General features: G+C 52.8%; 1 protein-coding gene across 9 annotated transcripts in view; it reads right to left on the bottom strand.

Moving 5' to 3' along the window:
• Positions 1–18668, bottom strand: part of SAMD11 (sterile alpha motif domain containing 11) — a 132511-nt gene that overhangs the window by 10175 nt on the left and 103668 nt on the right. For all 9 annotated transcript variants that reach the window (XM_080380032.1, XM_080380034.1, XM_080380033.1 and 6 more), the window contains 4 exons: positions 10382–10497; positions 9910–9988; positions 8940–9643; positions 993–1117 (listed from right to left, as the gene is read on the bottom strand). In XM_080380032.1, the coding sequence (XP_080236158.1) occupies positions 993–1117; positions 8940–9643; positions 9910–9988; positions 10382–10497 (1024 nt within the window). The remainder of the gene's footprint in view (positions 1–992; positions 1118–8939; positions 9644–9909; positions 9989–10381; positions 10498–18668) is intronic.

Genomic DNA, 18668 nt, shown 5'->3' with positions numbered 1-18668 from the left:
TCATGATCTCACACTGAGCAGGCTTTATGAAGCCCCCATTACTGATGGACGTTTCAACTCTGCTACAATGAGCTTAAAAATCACAGTCGCTATCGCTCTACAGCAGGGGTCCTCAAACTTTTTAACCAGGGGGCCGGCATGCGGATGCAGTGGCAGGCCGTCATCTGCGGCTGCTTGGTTTCCCCCCCAGCCCCCGGCGGGGGGGTGTGTGTGTCTGTAAATACCGAGGGCGGATTGAGGACCCTGGGGGACCGTATCCGGCCCACGGGCCGTAGTTTGAGGACCCCTGCTCTACAGTGTAAGCATGGAGGTTACTTTGACACTTGTGCAGTCAGGGTCTCTTGCAACCCCACTCTGTCCCCGCAGCGCTCTGTGTGCGGCAAGAGAACGCAGCACCTTCTGCCAGGCTGGCTGGTACCACAAGCTGCCCACCCCGATGCAGGGACTATGTGACAGCCCGTCCCTCAGTACAGCCACTCCACACAAAGCCACCACTATGCCCACCTCTGCCACAGAACACAGGACAGCTTCTAAAAGCATGAGCTGGACAGGGAGAGACAGTGACACTAAGTCACTAACCACGATCAACCCTGCCACTCGAATGCTCGCTCCTGACTTTGCCCCTGCTCCTATCCTCTCCTGCTGTACTCGCTGCTTATTGCCGTCCATCCGCGACGCCCATCACACACCTTCTCAGGGTCTTTGCTGGCAGCAAGTAGCTATTTAGCAATCCAGGAGAAAAAAAAAAAAAAACAAAAAAAAACAAAAAGCCCCTGCAGGGCTCTAAGATACACCTTTGGCTTATATTGTGGTGGGCTGGGCAGTCCTGGGTTAACGGCTGGACTTGGTGACCTTAAAGATCTTTTCCAACCTAAATGATTCTCCTGGGAGGGACACTGCAAGTCAAATAGGCACAGACAGGAGGGAGAGAACAGGGGCTCGCAGGGAGGATGCTCCTCCTATGATGTGCTTGAGGCTGTTAAGAGATTTACCTGAGTGTACTCGGTGCAGCCAGACAAGCTGGACACAAAGCTGCATACATCCTCCACCGTCCATTTGCTGATGTCTTCCAGCGCAGGGCTTTCCTCACCATCCAGAAACAGACCTCCCATGGTGCCTGGATTGTTTGGAGTTGGGGGAGGGTAAGAAGCAGGGGAGGAGAAAGAAACATAAATCATTAAAATCCCACACGGACAACAACTAGCCTGCAATCTGAATATTTTTCTCTAGCCACACATTCATCTTTAATGACCTGTCAATTAAAGCACTGGGCAGGGTCAATTCATAGGCCTCTTCCTCCTGGAGGTCCCCAGCTTAGAAAGGGGGGCAGGGGAAAGGAAAAATCCTAGCTAATGCATTTCATGTGTTTAACGTTCTTCAGCTGTGGGGAAGAAATTGGGGGAGGGGAGAGAAAAGAAAAACCCTGAAGGAGTGTTTCTCCACATGCACCGCAAAGCGGAAAACTCTGACTGCCCTGTGGGTTTCTTTCCCTCAACCCTTCTCCTGGCTACGTGCTCCGAATGGTAACAGGCCCTGATGCCTCTCCCTGGTGGCCCACTGCCTTGCCGGAGCGCGAATCGCTGGAGAACATCTTGCTCTTTCAAAGCGTTCATTTTCAATCCACCCCAGCCTGAAACATCCATCGGCTCGGTCTGCCCCAACACAGCCACTGTCTCGGAGCGCGCTGCTCTCTGCTCCGCCACAGGAGCTGGGCATCTCTCCTGGCCAAGCATCTGACGGGTGATGGGATGACCCCTGCCAGCCCCTGCGACACTCCAAAGACAGCACAGCTCGGTTCAAGCTGACATGTCAATTCTCCGAAACGCAACAGCGGTTCAGGTCCCAGCCCTGTCAGCAGAGACGAAGGTGATGGGTTCCAAAAGGGTGGAAGAGAGCCCCACCCCCCCCCCCCCCCCGTGCTGCCCGTGCCTGACAGCACAGGACGTGCACATGGGGAGAAAGCTGGGCTGGAGCCAAGAGGAGCCGGAAGAGAGGCACAGAGAATAAGGACAGCGAGAGAAACGCCAGCCAGGTATCGACTGCAGCACGTAAAAGGAAAAAATGCAGAAACAAGTAATGAAGAAACCTAGTTCCAGAAACCACCACTTCGGGGGTGGGAAGGCACCATCGGCCTGTGGAACTCACTGCTGCATGATGCCATTCACACCGCAACCCGGAGGACATTTATAGGGATGTGAACATCCATGATTATAGTGGGTAGAGAAAGAGTTTATGAGGGGCTACACTATTACGCTTCAGGGCGTGAAGCAAGAAATTACCAGAAAAAATGTTTCTCCCAGGGGTCTATCATGACAGAATTATCGGTCCTGCAGGCTTAAGGTGCTTCCCTGAGGTGTGTGATCAGCACCACGGACGCAACCCCTGGCTTCGACTCCTTTGCTCTGGCCACAGCAGGTCAGAGAGCGCTTCTGCAAACAGCGACAAGGTAAAGGGGGACGCAACAGAGTCGCGGCAGGGAGCAGGAGCCGGGAGAACGAGGAGTGGCCGGTTCCCTGGGGGAACGCACCAGTTCAGAGGCAAGAGGCACAGAAAGAGCCAACAGCAAAGCCGCCAGCACAGTCCAGGGTAACAGGAAAAGGACAGGATTTACAGAGGAAGTCATCATGCCAATAAGATGCATTTGAAACACCAGCAGTCTGCGCAAGAAGCGGTCAGGTGCTGTGTAACCATTTCCACCACATTTCCGCTCCCCGCTTCCTGCTTCCCGGCCCAGCCTCGTCCTCCGCGCCGCACCACATGCCCTCCCACCGCCCCAGCGAAGCCAGACAGCAACGGCTGCTGCAACCGAAACTGCACCCCCCGCCCAGCACTGAGCGGGTGACGGGCACCCCCCCCGGTGCAGCGCCAGGGCCACCAGCCCCGGGCCCGCCACAGCTCCACATGCCCCCAGCAGATGGGGACACATCTGCATCTCTCAGATGCACAGCCAGGGCAAACAGATGGGCACCAGCCCCAGGGCCAGGACACCTTGGCTGGAGCTGTGGGGAGAGCCAGGAGGCCTGCCACCTCTGCCAGCTCTACCTGTCCTTCTGGAGCAGGGATGGGGCTGTCCCTCTCTCTCCCCACACCTCGGTGACTCAGACATGTCCCTGCAGGCCTCTCTGCTGAGCGCTTCTGACCAGCCCGGGACCCTCAGCGTGCTTGCCTTGCTGTGGGCAGCAATCAGACATTTTGCACCTCCTTCGTATCCTTCATCTCTACCGCAATCTTTCCTTCGTGCTTGCACGGGGCTCGCAAGATGCTCTGCTTGCTGCTCCCCAGGACAGCTCTGCCTGGCTGGGACTTGCCGAGTACGGGGAGCTCGTTGCCCCTCACCTCGCCACCCTCCATCCCCCGGAGGCCAGGCAGCCCCTTGCTCACTTCACACCCCTTCTTTTTCCAGCTATAAAAAGCTTCAAAGACTTCTGTGTGTCTGATAACAGTTGCAGAGAAAACCATCGGCTGTCGTGCAAGCCTGGCGTCTGTCAGCATGGGAGGTGGAGGCAGAGGCCATGGCCAAAGAGCCAGCGAGCACTTTCCTCCCCCTCGCCACCCCCACCTACCAGACAGACAGATGGACACGAGCCCTCATTCCCATTCCTACTGCATTCCGTTTTCCAGGAGACAAACACACAGCTGCTTATGTTAAAATTCACAAAATACTCAAATGGCTCAGGGCTCCTTTTCTGCCATTTTGGGGGAGGGTTTTTCTTTCTCTGGGTGGGGGTAATTCTTCTCCTTTTTGGAAGAGTGGCTGCAGCTTGGTAAACAGAGGAAGTGAAACCCAACTCAGTTATTCCAGGCACAGTCAATGCTTGGGCGAGACACCTCCATCTGCAGCCAGAGCAAGCGTCTCTGAGGGGATCTGACTGTAACAGCCAACTGCTTTAAAATTAGGTACTTCCTTATTCCAAAAGCAAGCCAAGGATTGAGTTGCAGCAACACAGTGCTTGGGAATGAACTCCCCAGTCACTAGCCAGCCAGACCCATCCTCAGGGTTTAACTTCAGCCGGCACAGGGAGAGGCTGGTGAGTCCCTGCCAGGCACACGCTGCCCTTCGCCAGGTCCCCACCGCTGTGGGCAGAGATTTAGCCCAGATGCTGCATTCACAACTGGCAGGGATGAGGGGGAAAGTGTAAGGCTTCCCTACAGTCCCTCTCCTGCACACGTGCTTGTGATCCCGGAACCACACTGAGCGTGGGATTATTTGCAGGGTTACAGACATTGCCAGCGGAGCTGGAGTAGCAACTGCTTCTCCTACAGAAGCCTTTCTCTGTGGTTTTCCCTCCTTTGTCTTGTCGTGCCCCCAGAAGAAAGGAAGGGAGAGGTCAAGATGCACACAGATGCACACACAGTAACCTGCTGTGTCCAAGACGGAGTGCAAGACAGGCCTGCTGTATGGGAACAAGAAATATTTTCCACATACCCACACACAGACAAATGCAATACAGCCAAAATATTTATCTCAGAGAGTTTGTTTTCCCTTCCCATTTATAACAGGGAAACAGGGACTGACTGATGGAAATATTCTTGGGAGGGGGAAGGTAAATACCAATACTTCGGGTTCCGGCCACAGAACTTAAAAGCTAGAGGGTGGAAACCTATTTTGACTGAAGTTAGTGGCAAAACACTCCCATTCCCTGCAGAGAAGCCCAAAACCTCATGATGACTGCGGAACAGCTCAGCCCTGGTAGCTCCAAAGACTCGGTCGCCATTCAGGGTCCTCAGCACCCTTGATGTCAAGGTTGTGGAGCCTGGTATTCAGGTGTCCCCCCTGCCCTTTTGCTCCCAACCATCTGAAGTCACCAGATGCAGGAATAACGGCAGGAAGGACTGCTGCAGGATGACACAGCAGTTGACCACAGTGGTCCCTCTGGCCTCAGTGTGTCTCTAATTTGCAACTAGTACAGGTCCAGCCCTCAGCACACTGCACGCAGTCACCGGCCCTTTCCAATTTTAACATCCCTAAAGCAGAAGGGTTCCTGTCCTTCCTCCTGTCCCTCCTCAGGAAGATACATCACCGTCTGCTCCATCTCTGTGGATGGCTGCACCCACTCACCACTGCTCTGGCAGTCTGGAGAATGATAATAAATAGGTGCCAAGTGGCTAGAAGGGAGGCACCTTCTATTATAATAATGACATGTCACTGGATCCTGCTGGACTGCGAGGATGCATAAAGGGCAGCATCTATTCCCTGCCAGGCCTCCTCTGTCTTGCTCTATGATAAATGACGGTCCGAGAGACTGGTAATGGATTACAGAGCATTTCACCAGATGGGGCCCCGCGTGTAAGAACTGAAAAGAATCCATCGTCCCAGGCCAGTGTCTTGTAGACAGGTGTCCACGTAAAAGCCCTCACCACCCATGCCGCAACCCATTTATAATTTCCCTCCCTCCTCCTGATATCCAGCTGCTTCAGAAGAGAAGCCAAACGCTGAACAGGTCAGGGAGAGCAACAACCCTTCTGGTCAGCACAGTGCGGGAAACCTCTGCTGCAAATCCGGCAGCCAGGCTGCAACAGGGCTGCCTCTGCCGCACGGAGACGGGTGAGTTTTTGCTCCTGGTATCACAGGAGACAATTCAGGTGCCAACTGGGAGACCAGTGCACAAAGCAAACCCACTTGAAACTCAGCCCACCTATGGGTTTAATCAGTTTTGCTACCACTCTCTAACCCCTTCCCCATTCCACCCTGTGCACGCACTCCCACTCCTTCTCACACACCAGAGAGGGCTTGGGTCATGGAGGGGCACTGGAAGGCTCGCGTTAATTGCTCTCCAGACTACAGATCAATAGAAGGATTTTAGCCTCCTGCACACTCCATCCTTCACCTTTTCCAAAGGACGGGGCTGGAGGAGGGCGGTGGGAGGAGGAGGGGAGCAAGGCTGCTGAAACCTTGACAAGATGAGGTCATCGAGCAGCCGCCAGATCCCCAGAAGGCAGCTCAGGGAATCGACCAAGCTCTGGCTGCCTCATCGATATTCTTCCCCGTGGGGACAGAAAACGGCTCTGTGCCTCCAAAGGAGGAGCCTCCCGGTGCTGGAAGACCAGAGGAACTGCCTGAAACGCAGCAGTCATTTTCAGCCAGCCACTTCCCTCCTCTCCTCCCTCTGGCTCTTCCTCTCGGCCTGCCACCTTACCTGCCTTGTTCGGGTCGTTACTTTATAACGACAGCCTCCAGCATACAGCACAACATAGTGACCGTCCGGGCCAAAGGAGCGGTCCCTGTGCAAAAAGGGGTTACAGAAATTATCTGGCACCAGGGGAGAGGTGGGTGCGGTTCTGCCTGTCTGTAGGTGCTTTGTGTTCCCCGAACCGAAGTAACACGTTTTTCATTGACACACCTTACCCCAGCACACCCCACGATCCCCGCAGCATTTGGATCAATACAGCTCTCAATATTTCGGGGGGTTTTTTTTGTCTACTAGTGTCCCATATGTACTTATATCTCTGTTTTAGAGGACCACCTTATATTTTGTTGTATTGTTGCTAGGCAAAGTGGACTGTTTTGTGTCGTGCACCAGTGATATTTTTTTTTTCCTGTTTGCATCTCCAAAACAGAAAAAAAAAAAGGATTACTTCTGTTTGTATTCTGGGGTAGAGACAGTGGTGGCAATAAATTTTTTTCACCCTGTACTTTTTAATTGCAGGAGCTTGTCTAATGTTATTTTAAATCAAATACACTGTTGAACAAAATGTTCTTGAGATTCCCTTCCATTAAGCTAGCCTAAAACACTTTCTTGCAAGTCTGTTCATTTTCAAGGCCGAAGGTCTATTTGGTTTTGGTGTGGGTTTTTTTTTTTGTTTTTGTTTTTTTTTAAAGAACCAGTTGTTCTCCGTGAGTTCCTGATGGGCTACAGGGAAATTATCTGCCATAATGCTTTTTAATTCTCTCAGGCTTCAGTCTTTCTACTTGTACAAACATGAGGCTGAATTCCAAGACCTTGAATTTTAGAAAAGTTGATTAAAACAAATAAGTATTCACTAGGACTCCCAGCCCCCCTACCAGCCTGCTGTGCAGCACCGAACAAGATGCCCTGCCTTCCGAAGAGACGAGAGAGAGCTTCTGCCATGGAGTTGTACAGTGCCAAGCTAAAACGGGGCCTAAACTCTGTGCTGCTTTCCCGCAAACAGGCAATATTAACAGCCGCGACGGCATGTGAAGCTAGCCAAAAGCAAAACTGCCCTCAGGAAAAGACCTACAGCCCTGGAACAGGCTCCACAAATCACAAGTGCTCGAAAACCGGGCAGTGAAACACAGCCCTGATCTTTGCCGAGGCCTCAAGACACGATCGTGATATAAATTCGAAGTGATAATAATAAATGGCCTATTACAGTAACTCGCGCATTGCTGGGGGAGGGAGGAAACCCATCTACAGTCCTGGCCTCCCTGCAGAGCCTCACACAAGTGAAGAGCACCACAGAGCCGTGTGTTTCCCTTTTTAATGGCCAGGAGAAAAAGGCTCCTGTGAGGAAGCCTCAGCAGCCCAAGGCAGCAAGAATATTTATCATGTTGGCCACCTGCCTGTCATAGAAAAATCGCTTCCTCCTTCCTGGTTGGAAGGCAGCTCTAATGAGTGATGGGCAGCCGCATTCACAACCGCAGCAGCTCTTTGCATAGAAAACAGGCAGCCTCAGCGACCCACACGCCATGCCTCCCCCCCCCCTCGCCCCGTTCTCCCTCTTCTGTGTGGCAGGAGGTCCCACCTCCTGCTAATTGCTCAGCCAAGTAATTAGCTGAGGCAGATTTTGGCTCTGGGCTATGCTGGCAGTGCTGCCAACCCGCTCCCCACTGGAGACCCCTGGGCAGACCAGCTACCGGGGTCCAAAGCCCCACTTTGTACCACCTGTACTCACTGCTCCCTTCCAGCTCCAGCTGTGCCTGCCTCTGCCCCTCTCCACAGCCCAAGGGGCTGCACCGCTGAGGACCAGAGAGCTGGCAAGGACCTCCCTGCCTGCCTGCCGTACCCAACAAGCACCAATGCAGCTACAGCAGTGCCTGTGAGGCTGAGAAACACCCCACGGGCAGGGGAAAGAGCCCACCTACCTCTGCCCGGGGAAAGGGGCACAGCAGCGGTAACTCCGACACCCCCAAGGGCATAGGGCAGCCAAGATCTACAAGTCACTGCCGGGGGACTCTGACACCCCATCCCAAAGGTGCTGTCTCACATGCTACCCTGGAAACGTGCCAGACAGGACACTCAGCAGGCAGGAAAACGCTGCAGCCTTAATCCTTCACTTCCCTCGCCGCAAGCCACGGCAATGCACAGAGGGAGAGACGAGCATGTGGGAACCAGCCAGGCACCCTCCAGCCCCGCACGTCCCCAGCGCTGTCCACACCTCTCCCTGCAGAACAGCCTCTGCCTTGCTCCCAGCCTGCGGCCTCTGCCCACACAGGGCAGATCCACGTCACCCCGGCAAGCTCTCCTTTGGTTCTTCGTCCTGCTGTACCCGGGTGTTTCTCTCCAACCTGGGCCCTCCGGTCCCTACTCCTCGGCAATCGCATGAGCACAGCCCAACAGTCTTTACAGCCTTTCAGGCCACCCTCCCTGAGACAATGCTTCTGGCCCTTCACTTGTAGGGCAGCACCTTGCAGCCATCAATAATTTTTGTTGCCTCCCCCTGAAGCCCTCCATTATTTACTGGTGTCTGTCCCGAAACATGGCTTCCAAAGAAGGCCCAAGCATCTGCAAGATCCCGTAGCCCATCACATTGAGATCTCACACGCTCAGGATTCGCTTTGTCCCTGCTGGCCCTCTTTATGACCCTTGATTTGCTTCACTGCAAATGGGTCCATACTAATTGAAAGGAGGTGCTTGGTTCCCTGCAGAGAAAAAAGAGCTGCAACCACACTGCAGAACAAGAAGGGGGAAGCATCCCACTTCTGGCATGCCGCAAAACCTGTCGCTGCTCCAGCCAGTAACTCAGCAACAGGCACTCACCTGCATGGAAGTACGGGCTCATCGTGTAAGGGAATCCGAAGGGCAGTGGCTGAGGTGGTGGGATGGAGGCTGGCGGGAGATATTTCACCTCGTTTTTGTTGATGCCTGGTCCAAGCAAATGGCTGGGAGACTCAGCACTCGAGGAGCTGCAGGGGACGTTTTGGACAGCAGCCGTTTCACCCAGCTCCTTGGCCCCTTCACAGACTTTGCCCGTCTCTTTGCACTCCTTAAGCTCAGTAGCCGAGCTGCTGCTCTCAGCCTTCAGGCTCTCCGGCTTCTCATCGCTCACGTCCGCATCGCTCTCAGAGTCCTTCATCTCCTCATCATTACAGTCCGGCGCCCCGTCCCGCACCCGGGGCTCTGCCAGCTCCTTGGCCTCACTCAGCCCCTGCGGCTCAGCGCGGTGGTGTGCCGACTTGCGGCTGCCCCGCCGGGGCTGCTCCTTGGGCGGCGTGGCACTGTTGGGGACACTGGGGTTGAGCGACAGCAGGGGAGTGTTATTGTGCCGCAGCACCAGCATGGCATTCCTCCGGGAGAGCTCCTCCCGCAGCGGGTGGCCCTCAGGGATGTCGTGCACATTGCGCAGGGCCGGGTGGTCTGGGGGCAAACCGGGATGCAGGCTCAGCGGGTCACCAGCCAGTAGCCTTTGCCTGTGGAGATTCTCCAGCTCCTTCTGGCGGATGATCTCAGCTGACATCTCCAACCTAAATTGGGAGAGGCAGAGAGGGAACGTCAGGGAGGAGGGCTCCGAGTGACGTGCTAACACCCCGCCATGCCGAACCTGAGCTTGCAGGACCATGGTGTCACCTCCACACCCACGCCTTGTTTCCACTAGTCTCACCTGGGCACCACTCTGTCACCTGGGCACATCTCACCCCGCGCAGCACCCCACGTTGCTCTGCCTGCTGCTAGGAAAGGTAAGGAAATCCCCAACCCCAGCCCAGGCAGGCTAGCCCTCTACACTCTTTACCTTGCCAGGTTTTGCTTTCGTAGCATCTCTTGCTGCCGTGCGAACATCTCTGCTTGTGCTGGCTGCAGGAACCCGTAACCTGGGGACAGGGATAACAGTACCAAGGGGTTATTAATCTCAGCATTGACTCTTGGGTAACTCAGGGTCGGCTCCCCAGAGGGCTAACTGAGCAGGAAAGGGCAAGCGGGAGCTGCCTTTCTGTTCTAGGGCTCATTTATGCCCTCGCTCCCAAGGCAGTGCAGCCTGCTGCTCAAAACATGGGACCAGGAGGGCTGCTGGGGATTAAAAGAGAGAGCAGAACAAGGCAACCTGCTCCTATCACCGCAAAACCAAGGGTGAAGTCAGCACAACAGTAACAGGGAAACCCAGAAATCGTGTCTGGGCTGTGAGGCTACAGGATGGTTTGTCACAGCCTGCGCCTTCCCTCTGCCCGCTTCCCCTGGCTGACCGCCAGCATTTCGTACGCACTCACCTGGTGTCTGGCACAGAGCCGAAGGCACCCCAAGGAAAGGAGGTCTCAAGTGGGGCCCCAGGGCAATATGGGGTGCATTCTGGGGTGAAAGCAGAGGCGGTGGGTGGGATATCTCCCTGCAGAAATCAGAAAATAAATCCATGTTGAAAACCCAGAGGCTCCATCCACAGCGCCCAGGGGGCCCAGGCTCGGGAAGAACATCCTTTCTGCAGGTGACATGCATTCTGTGCCAGAGGCTGTTCTGAGATAGGAAGATACATATTCACCCATATGCAAAACTTTTAAAAGGGAGATAGAAAAAGAAGCAGAACCAGAAGGGGAAGAAAGCAGCCAGGACTCCATAGGTCCCACATACTTCCCACCTTGACACGTCTGCTTCTGTGGCCTTCCAGCTGTGCTGTTCAAAGGGGGTTTGGCTGCCCAGGGATAGCAAAAGCAAGGCTGAAGATGCTACACCTGCCTGTCCCCTTGGCAAGCTTGGGCTTCTATCTCAACTACCTTACAAGTGAAAAGGCATTCTGTATTTTGGGACCTGAAGTGTGGGTCCACGAAGACTGAAAGGCGTGACTGACTGGTACACCTCACAAAAAATCACCATCCTAGCTGGAAAAAGGGGTGATTTTTAATTCTGGATGGAAAAGCTGTAAGAGAGGCAGAGGAAGATGCAGACAGGCAAGACTGGGAGAGGGATGTGAGCAGGAAAAGTCACAGGGTCAGTGGAAGGGAATATGACTGGTGAAGGAGCGGGTGATGGTGGCCAGAATGGGTAGAGCAGATGTAAGGTGGCAAGTAAACTGGAAGAGGCAGGTTTGAGGGGTGGGGAAGAGGACGATGCCTGGAAGCAAGGCAGGCAGCACTTGCTTGTTGCGGGGAGGTGCGTGGGGGAAGCAAATGAAAAAATTAAGACAAAAAAAAAAAAAAAAAAAAAAAAAAAGGGCAGGAAGGGAATAAGAGCCAAGGTCTCTTCCATTAGTCAAATCTGTCCTGGGAGCCTGCAACCAAATCTCTGCTTTCCGGCTGCACGTCTCTTAATTCCTTTTGATGGCCACTTACAACATTATTACCTTCACCAGGGCATCTAGAGGCAAAGCCAAGTGCTGTGCCGTTTATTTTCATTTTACAATATCTCCCTATAAAATCTGCTTCAGGAGAGACTAGAGGGCAAGAGAAAGGGAGCAAGGAGGTGCATGTGACTTTGCAAAAACCAGACCATACGCACAACCATGCCCCCCTTTCAGTGCGGGGATGCCATGCCAAGTGTGGGATAATGTGACAATCCTGGCCACCCATGCCCCCACCCCACACAGTCAGGGATGGATTACTACCATGGCTCATGGAAAGCCAGTCAGGGACTCTCTGTGGATGAGGTGGGCAAGGAAAGGATTCCTGTCCTTTCCCTAGATCTTCCCAGCGCAGAGTTTTATCCTCATTCTGTGCAACTGCCACTACAAAACACCGCCACACACTGACCCACAGCACAGAACAGGCTGAGACTCCCCTCCGAAATTCCTCCTTCTCCCTAGCCCTTGCCCATGTGCCTGTCTCTGCCTCCCCCCTTCCCGTCTGCCTCTGCTCCCCTTCTCCCCTTCCCCTGGCTCCCTCCGTCTCTGCTTTCCTCCTCCTTCCTCCCCTAGCTCTCCTCTAAACTAATTGCACAGCTCGCTGTGTCTGGAGGAGAGCCACAGATCGATCCGTCGCTGTTGAAATGTTAATGCTAATCGTATAACCGCTCCGCCAGCACCTCGCACTTCAGTGGCAGCTCCAATTAATCTCAGGTAACGCAGCGCGTGACCTTCGGCTCAGAGCCGGGGCAGCAGCCAAGCGATGCTTATGTAATTACACCATGAAGTGTGTAATCACCTGCCCTAATCCCCGAGGCCTCACAATTAGCCGAGGCCTCGGTCGCTGGGCTGCCAAGTGCTTTGCCACCCCGGACAGCCTGCAGATGAATAACGGACAATTAAAGCGGCATGACGGGGGCTAGGAGGTGTCCGTTCGATCGTAATTAGCTGTAATCATGGGGAGACGAGCCTGGCAGACGTGCTGTTCGTTTTATAAGAAGCAATTTAGGAAATCAAGTCGCTTTTAACCATTCCGCAGCCAGGCAAACTGTGACCATGCCCTCCGTGCCCTTTACATATGCAGAAGAGGGGACCCTGTCCGAGAGGTGACAATGCGCAGAAGCCCCAGGTGCAGGCAGCACACAGCTCAGAAGGAAATGCTAAAAACAAAGAGAGCTTCTTGATTTCAGCCAAGACGCCACAATCTGTGCCCAGGAGGCTTGGTGTCCGATGGGGATCAGGACCGGGCACTGGGAAACAGAAGGTTCTCCCTTTGGTGGCAGCCCAGTGCTCATCAGAGGGCATTTTTATGCTTTAATTTTGCACTACAGGGCCTAACTTTGATCCCTAAGGAATTCACATCTGCTCAAGACTCTGCAGTTCATTCCCTCTGTCCTCTCACCAGAGCTGCGCGGCTTCCCTGCCTTTCAGGGCCAGGGATGAACTCATAGTTTGCAGTGGTCAGTAAGTGGTGCCGGGGGGCAGGGGGCGGCAGGACAAAGCAGTCACTGCGGGACCCGATCACATTGCCGGGCACATGGCTGAGCACGGCACCTGCAGTGGCTCGGGAAGGGGCTGGAGGTAGTTGGAAAAAGGGCTGTAAGAAAGGCATCGGGAGCAACTTTGAACATGAGAGGTCAGTCACCGCTTACGTTACACAAGCAAAACACACTGGGGATGAGTCCAAAGGTTTAGAAAATTCAGGGAGATGTTTACACCCGCTGTCATCATGCCTGCCCCACACAGTGGACCACATGGAGACCCCAGAGCTGTTCTCTCAGCAACACTGGAGCTCTCCACCAAACACGCGCATAGGGCAAAGCTGCTGGCTGAGGCCAGATAACCAGGACCAGCCCAAGGTCCCGTGACTGACACCGTCACACCCCTGGAGCCTGTGGCCTGTAGTCTGAGATGGGAGGCTGCACGTGCCCAGACATGAAGGGGTCATTGTACCTCTCCTGGCATCCCCCTAATGCTCAGCATCAGTCCCGAGCAGCAGGTAACCTAGAAAGAAAGCAGGTATGCTCATGAATATTTGGGGGACAAGGGACTCCTCTCCCTGCAGGTAGACCGATATTCAGCAGGTGTAGCAGGATACTCACAGCAGATTCTCATGCTGCACAGCCCCCGCGGAGCAGCGCTTCACACTGCCTGCGCTACCCCAAAGGACAGATGCTTTCTGCCACCCCACAGACCCAGCCCCCTGGCCGTCCAGGCGCGGGACCTGTCAGAGCCTGCTGCTGTCCCCCTCCAGCCCATCTGCCTGATCCTTGGCATGGAAACCTGGCACTGGAGGGAGGGAGTATGACCAGGTCGTGTCCTGGCACAGAGTTGGGAAGACCTCCCAGGCTGCCTGGTACAGATACAGCCAACTGCTTCCAAGGAAGCTTGGAAATGTACTGGCAACCCCAGAGCAAAAAGCCCCAGAGACTTTAACAAGGGCTACTGTGCTTTTAGACAGATGTGCACCAGAACACAAACCCTTGCATGCTTTCTCAGGTACGTATCAGCCTTCAACCCCCTCTCCACACCTCCACATCCCCCCCCTTAATTTCCTTCCTCCTCTTCTTCCCCTCTCTGAGTAAGGGCTGAATTACAGTCCCATACTTTGAGGATGTGTATTTAGCCGTTGGCAATTACATCTGATAAGCCTTGTCCTTACCTTGCAGAGAGCAATTCTGTGTTACTGCATATTCCTCCCCTCACCACCACCCCCTTTTTTTTTCCCCCTAATACGCCAGCTGGAGGCTTGTGAGCAGGGTATTAGGGGATTTGCACTGCATGCTGCTAAATTTGATATGTCCTTTAACAGGAGACAAATGGTTCACAAGGCTTAAAAAGTATCGACTTTTCTTTAACAATAAGCACTAATGGCCTTCAAATAATCAATATTTAAAGTCATTATGAGGTTACACATTATACTGTTAAAATCAAGCCTTTCACTTTAACCCCATCATATCCTCCCAACCCCAGAGCAGTGTCCCCCCCAACTCACTCCAAGCTCAAAAGGAAGGCTCAGAGCACAGGCTGTGACTGGAGATGTGAGAGGGTCAGGAAATGCAGATTGAAACCGGCAAGGCATGGAAATAAATTTAGAACGGATGGAAGAGGGGGGAAAAAAAAAGAATGCATGAAAGCCCTGCTTTCTTCTGCTTTGCATTTGATAGGAAGAGACACTTTAAACCTGAGGTAATAGCCAAGCAGCACACAGCTCCTTGCTGTTTTGCCATCCGCAGACGCTGTCTGTGCCAGGAAGGGAAAATAAATAAAATGAAAGGGCTTTCTAAAAATGGTGTTTGGGATTTCCAGGCAGAGACATGTACTGGCGCTGCCCTTCTAGGGCAGCAATGAGACCTGGACACAGAGAGGGTCTGGTTTATGCTGCCAGGGGAAATCGCTCACTCAAAATCCAAACTGGTGCTAAAACCAAATTAGTTAAATCAGGTCAAGCTCTTTGGCCTTTGCTCTGCATAACATTCAGCCAGCTGGGATCTGGTGAGGCATCCTCCCAGTGCAAAAATCAGAGAAAGAGGGATACAGCATTCAGAGCAGAGAGGGGGATGCAAGGCTGAAGTAGGAGGGAGAATGTGTCCACAGACGACAGGAGAATGTGCCCAAGGAGCCAGGAGTGAAAAGGAAAGCCTCTGCGACTTGCAGAGGGGGGGTGGGGGAAAGGAATTAGGTGATGAAATCAAAAATGGTAGCAACAGCAGATGGAAAGAACACAATCCAAAAATCCTTGCTGGGTATTTCAGGCACACCTTTGCACAGAGAAAGACCTCTGGCTGAAGCACAATGTTTGTCAGCTTTCTGCAATGAAAGGGCAAGGAGTGTATCTCTGAGACTCTGCAGCTCCCACTCCCAGAACACTCTAGCCAAAGGGCTTGGCTTCCCAGGACCTCAGCAGATCAGGATGCTGATGGCATCTCACCCAGGTAGTATTCCTTGCTCCTTGGCACTCCTCCTGCCTTCACCCCATAGCTGTCTACGGTCCTAGAAGATGAATTGTGTCCCTAATGCTCCTTATAGACAGCACCAGAGACAGCCCAATACTGTTACCAAAGTACCTGCCCCTCAGCACTTGCCCTTTCTCTGACTATAATCTGCCTTCTGCCCCTCCTGTGAAAGAGGGCAGGCTACCCCACACAGACCCCATGTCATATACTGTACGTATGTGAACAAGCTCCCAGCAACTATAACACAGACCTGATGCATCGTATTTAGCCACCAAGCTTCACCACACTCATCACACTGTTAAGCAGCTCATCCAGCCTCATCTGAGAACCCGTGCAATGCCTTTCATTTTCAGGGTATAAAAGTTTTTCTTTAAAGGGGGGTGAATGCAAGTGTTCCCTAGGCTTCACGCACACTAGCCTGCTCTGTGAGAAGCATTCTGCTCATTTCAAGAGTACTATCAGGAGCAAATTCTGCAGCATGTACCGGGAGATGAGCACTTTGGGTAAGAACATGCCAGGCTAAACGACCCCAGCAAAACCAAGTACACTGCCAACAAAATTTGGAGGCAGGATCCAAGGAGTAGGATCCAAGCAACTCTGCATCTCTGCAGGGCACAGCCACCTGCCATTTTTGCAGGAGACACAGCAGTTTGGAGATGGGAAGTACTCCAGGCTGGAGTAGTTACAATGACACCTTTTAGTTGCACCCTCTCCTCTTCCAAGTCTTTTTATAACACTGAACTCAACAATCTTTTCAAACAAACCACCAGGTCCTGGCACTCTGTAATCCAAGTCTGAAGCAATCTAGAGAAGCATCTAGGAAACCCAAACCATGAAACCAAATGGATTCTCAAGCCTGCTGCTTGACTGTACTTTTGGCAAGACATATCAGTTTTACTAACTCTTCAGCAGGCGGAAGCTGGTACAAAGAGGTGAAGAGACCAATACTCTGCTACAAGGACCTCAGCTGCTCCAAGAAAATCCGTATTCAGTGTGTCTGCCTGCACACGTGTGTATCCTGTCCTTCAGAGCCAGTGCCCACCTGCCTGCCTTGGGCTTAGTATCATTAAACCTACCAGCCTGTTTCTGACCAGCAAAGATGGATGCTAACTAGTTGAGAAATGTCTGAACGTACCCATCTTCACCTAATGAATGTTTGGGAAGGCTCATCATCCACCTCTTCACACCTGGAAACTGGAAAACTGTGTATGTAGCTCCCACTAGCAGGCAAAGGTCTCTGCAGTCCTACCTTTGCAAATCCAGCAGCTCTGCCCTTATAAATAGAACTAGGTCACCAGTAGAGGTTTTCCCCCCTTGCTTTACCAGAGATAATGGATGAAGTCTGGAGTGGCCAATTATTCTTGCCCACAAAGCTGCTGCACTAGAGAGCTGACCTGATCCCCACAGATCTCCCGATAGGAAGCTGAAATGGAATTTTAACACCATGCCAAACAGTTCACATCCCCCTGCATCATGCGCTATTACTTCTGCTCTTGGGAAAGGAGATGCCATAAATCTACCTACAGTTTGCCTACGTATGTGAGCCAGCTTCCTCCATTCCCTTCTCCTTTGTCAGTGCCTACTTGAACCTTTTAAAATTTCTATACCTTCATAACAAATGTGCACAGAGGCTGCTTTGATTTATCCTGTTGACAAAGACCACGGCAGCCAAGTACAAAACTCAAGGCTAACAGCAACAGGGAGAATGGAGGGGAGAAATGAACCCAGACAGCGCTTCGCTGCTTAGAATACGTGCCCACGGCCTCTCCTGGCATACCTAAAACGCCTGCAGTGCTTTGGCAAAACAGCAAGAAAACAGTTTGCACATGACGGCTCCAACCAGGCCATTTCTGAGTGGAAGCAGAGCGATACATGCCGACCCTTAGTGACACTCAGGTGGCTGCAGACCTCCGGGGAGAAATAACGATCATGTGAACCAATGTCAAGGAGACATACCAAGTCACGGCTATGGGGCAGACTTCTAGCTTCCCGTTTCCCAGCAGGACTCCCCAGCTCTGCTAACAGAGGATTATCACACCTGAGAGCCTGGCCAAGGAGGCAGGCCATGCAGGGTCGTATCACACCCTCCTTGTGGGAGCAGACAGCAGCAGAAAGAACAGGCAGGCCGGTCTGCCATGCCCTGGCACGCTGGAAGAAGCAGGCACAAGATGTGCCCAGCCAAGTCCACCATGGTGATGTTTCATGTCGTTTGTCTCAAAGCTCCCTGGAGAACTACTCTGCCCAGGCATTTAGAGCAGGTCCTGTACGCATGGTCCAAGGCAGGAGCAGTGTGGGAAAACAAAACCAGGGCTGATAACATGCTATGAGCTTTGTTTCAGTCTGCAAACTCTTGGACAGAAATGAGATTACAGGAGTATGTAGCACAGAGAAAAAGGCAGCTTCTTTCTTTCATTCCCACCAACACAGCCACAAGTGGGTGCAAGTGTCCTTGCTCTATACAACATGCTGCATTATACTGCTCTTTGAACTGAGGTGCTCAAAGGCCTTCCCAAACATTCAGTACAACCCCCTTTCAAAATGAGAACCACTGTCACTGTGCAGCAAGGGAAAATGAGACACAGAGTGACTCCTGCAAACTTAATCCAAGGTCCTACAGATATTCCTCTCAACATCAAAGGCAGGTCATGCCCCTATGCGTTCCTTTCCCCCACCTCAACTTGCTAGGATTTTCCCCTCACTTATGCCAATGCAACTATTCCTAGGGCTGCTTGGAGAACTGAATCAAGATGAAAAGTAGTGGTCTTTCCCAACCGTTAACTCCTGGCCTTCAGTCTCTGTCCTCTGACCTAGCGAATGACTTCCCTCTCCCTCCCGTAACTGCTGATGAACAACGGCCCTAACTCCAGCCCTCTCCTTAACCTGCTAATAACACCTTCTTCCCAAGTGATTTACTGCTTCCTGGCCTAGCCCAGCTCCATTAGCTACAGCACCTGTCTGGCAGTGGCAAGTACCTCTGGATTTGATACATATCTAATGCACGTTCAGGTTGCCCCTCCTATGCGAAGCACCTCTCCATAAGCAACCTCCACCCTTCCATACGTGCCTTTTCAGCCAGGCCTCTGGCTGGCCTGGCACTTCTCCAGGCCACACATGGCTGGAGAAATTTTCCTGATGACTAGCTGCACTAAAACTCGTCTATCTCTGCATTCCTCACAGGTCTGCCTACAATCCGCATGGACTGCACTGGATTTTATTAGGTGGGTTAGCCAAAGTACACCCTGTAGGAGAAAGGTTTACCAGGTCTGCCCA

The sequence above is a fragment of the Falco punctatus genome (genome assembly GCF_963210335.1).
Source record: "Falco punctatus genome assembly, chromosome: 3".
Classification (NCBI taxonomy): domain Eukaryota; kingdom Metazoa; phylum Chordata; class Aves; order Falconiformes; family Falconidae; genus Falco; species Falco punctatus.
The sequence above is the reverse complement of the archived record's forward strand: the minus strand, read 5'-3'. Positions and strand labels throughout refer to the sequence as shown.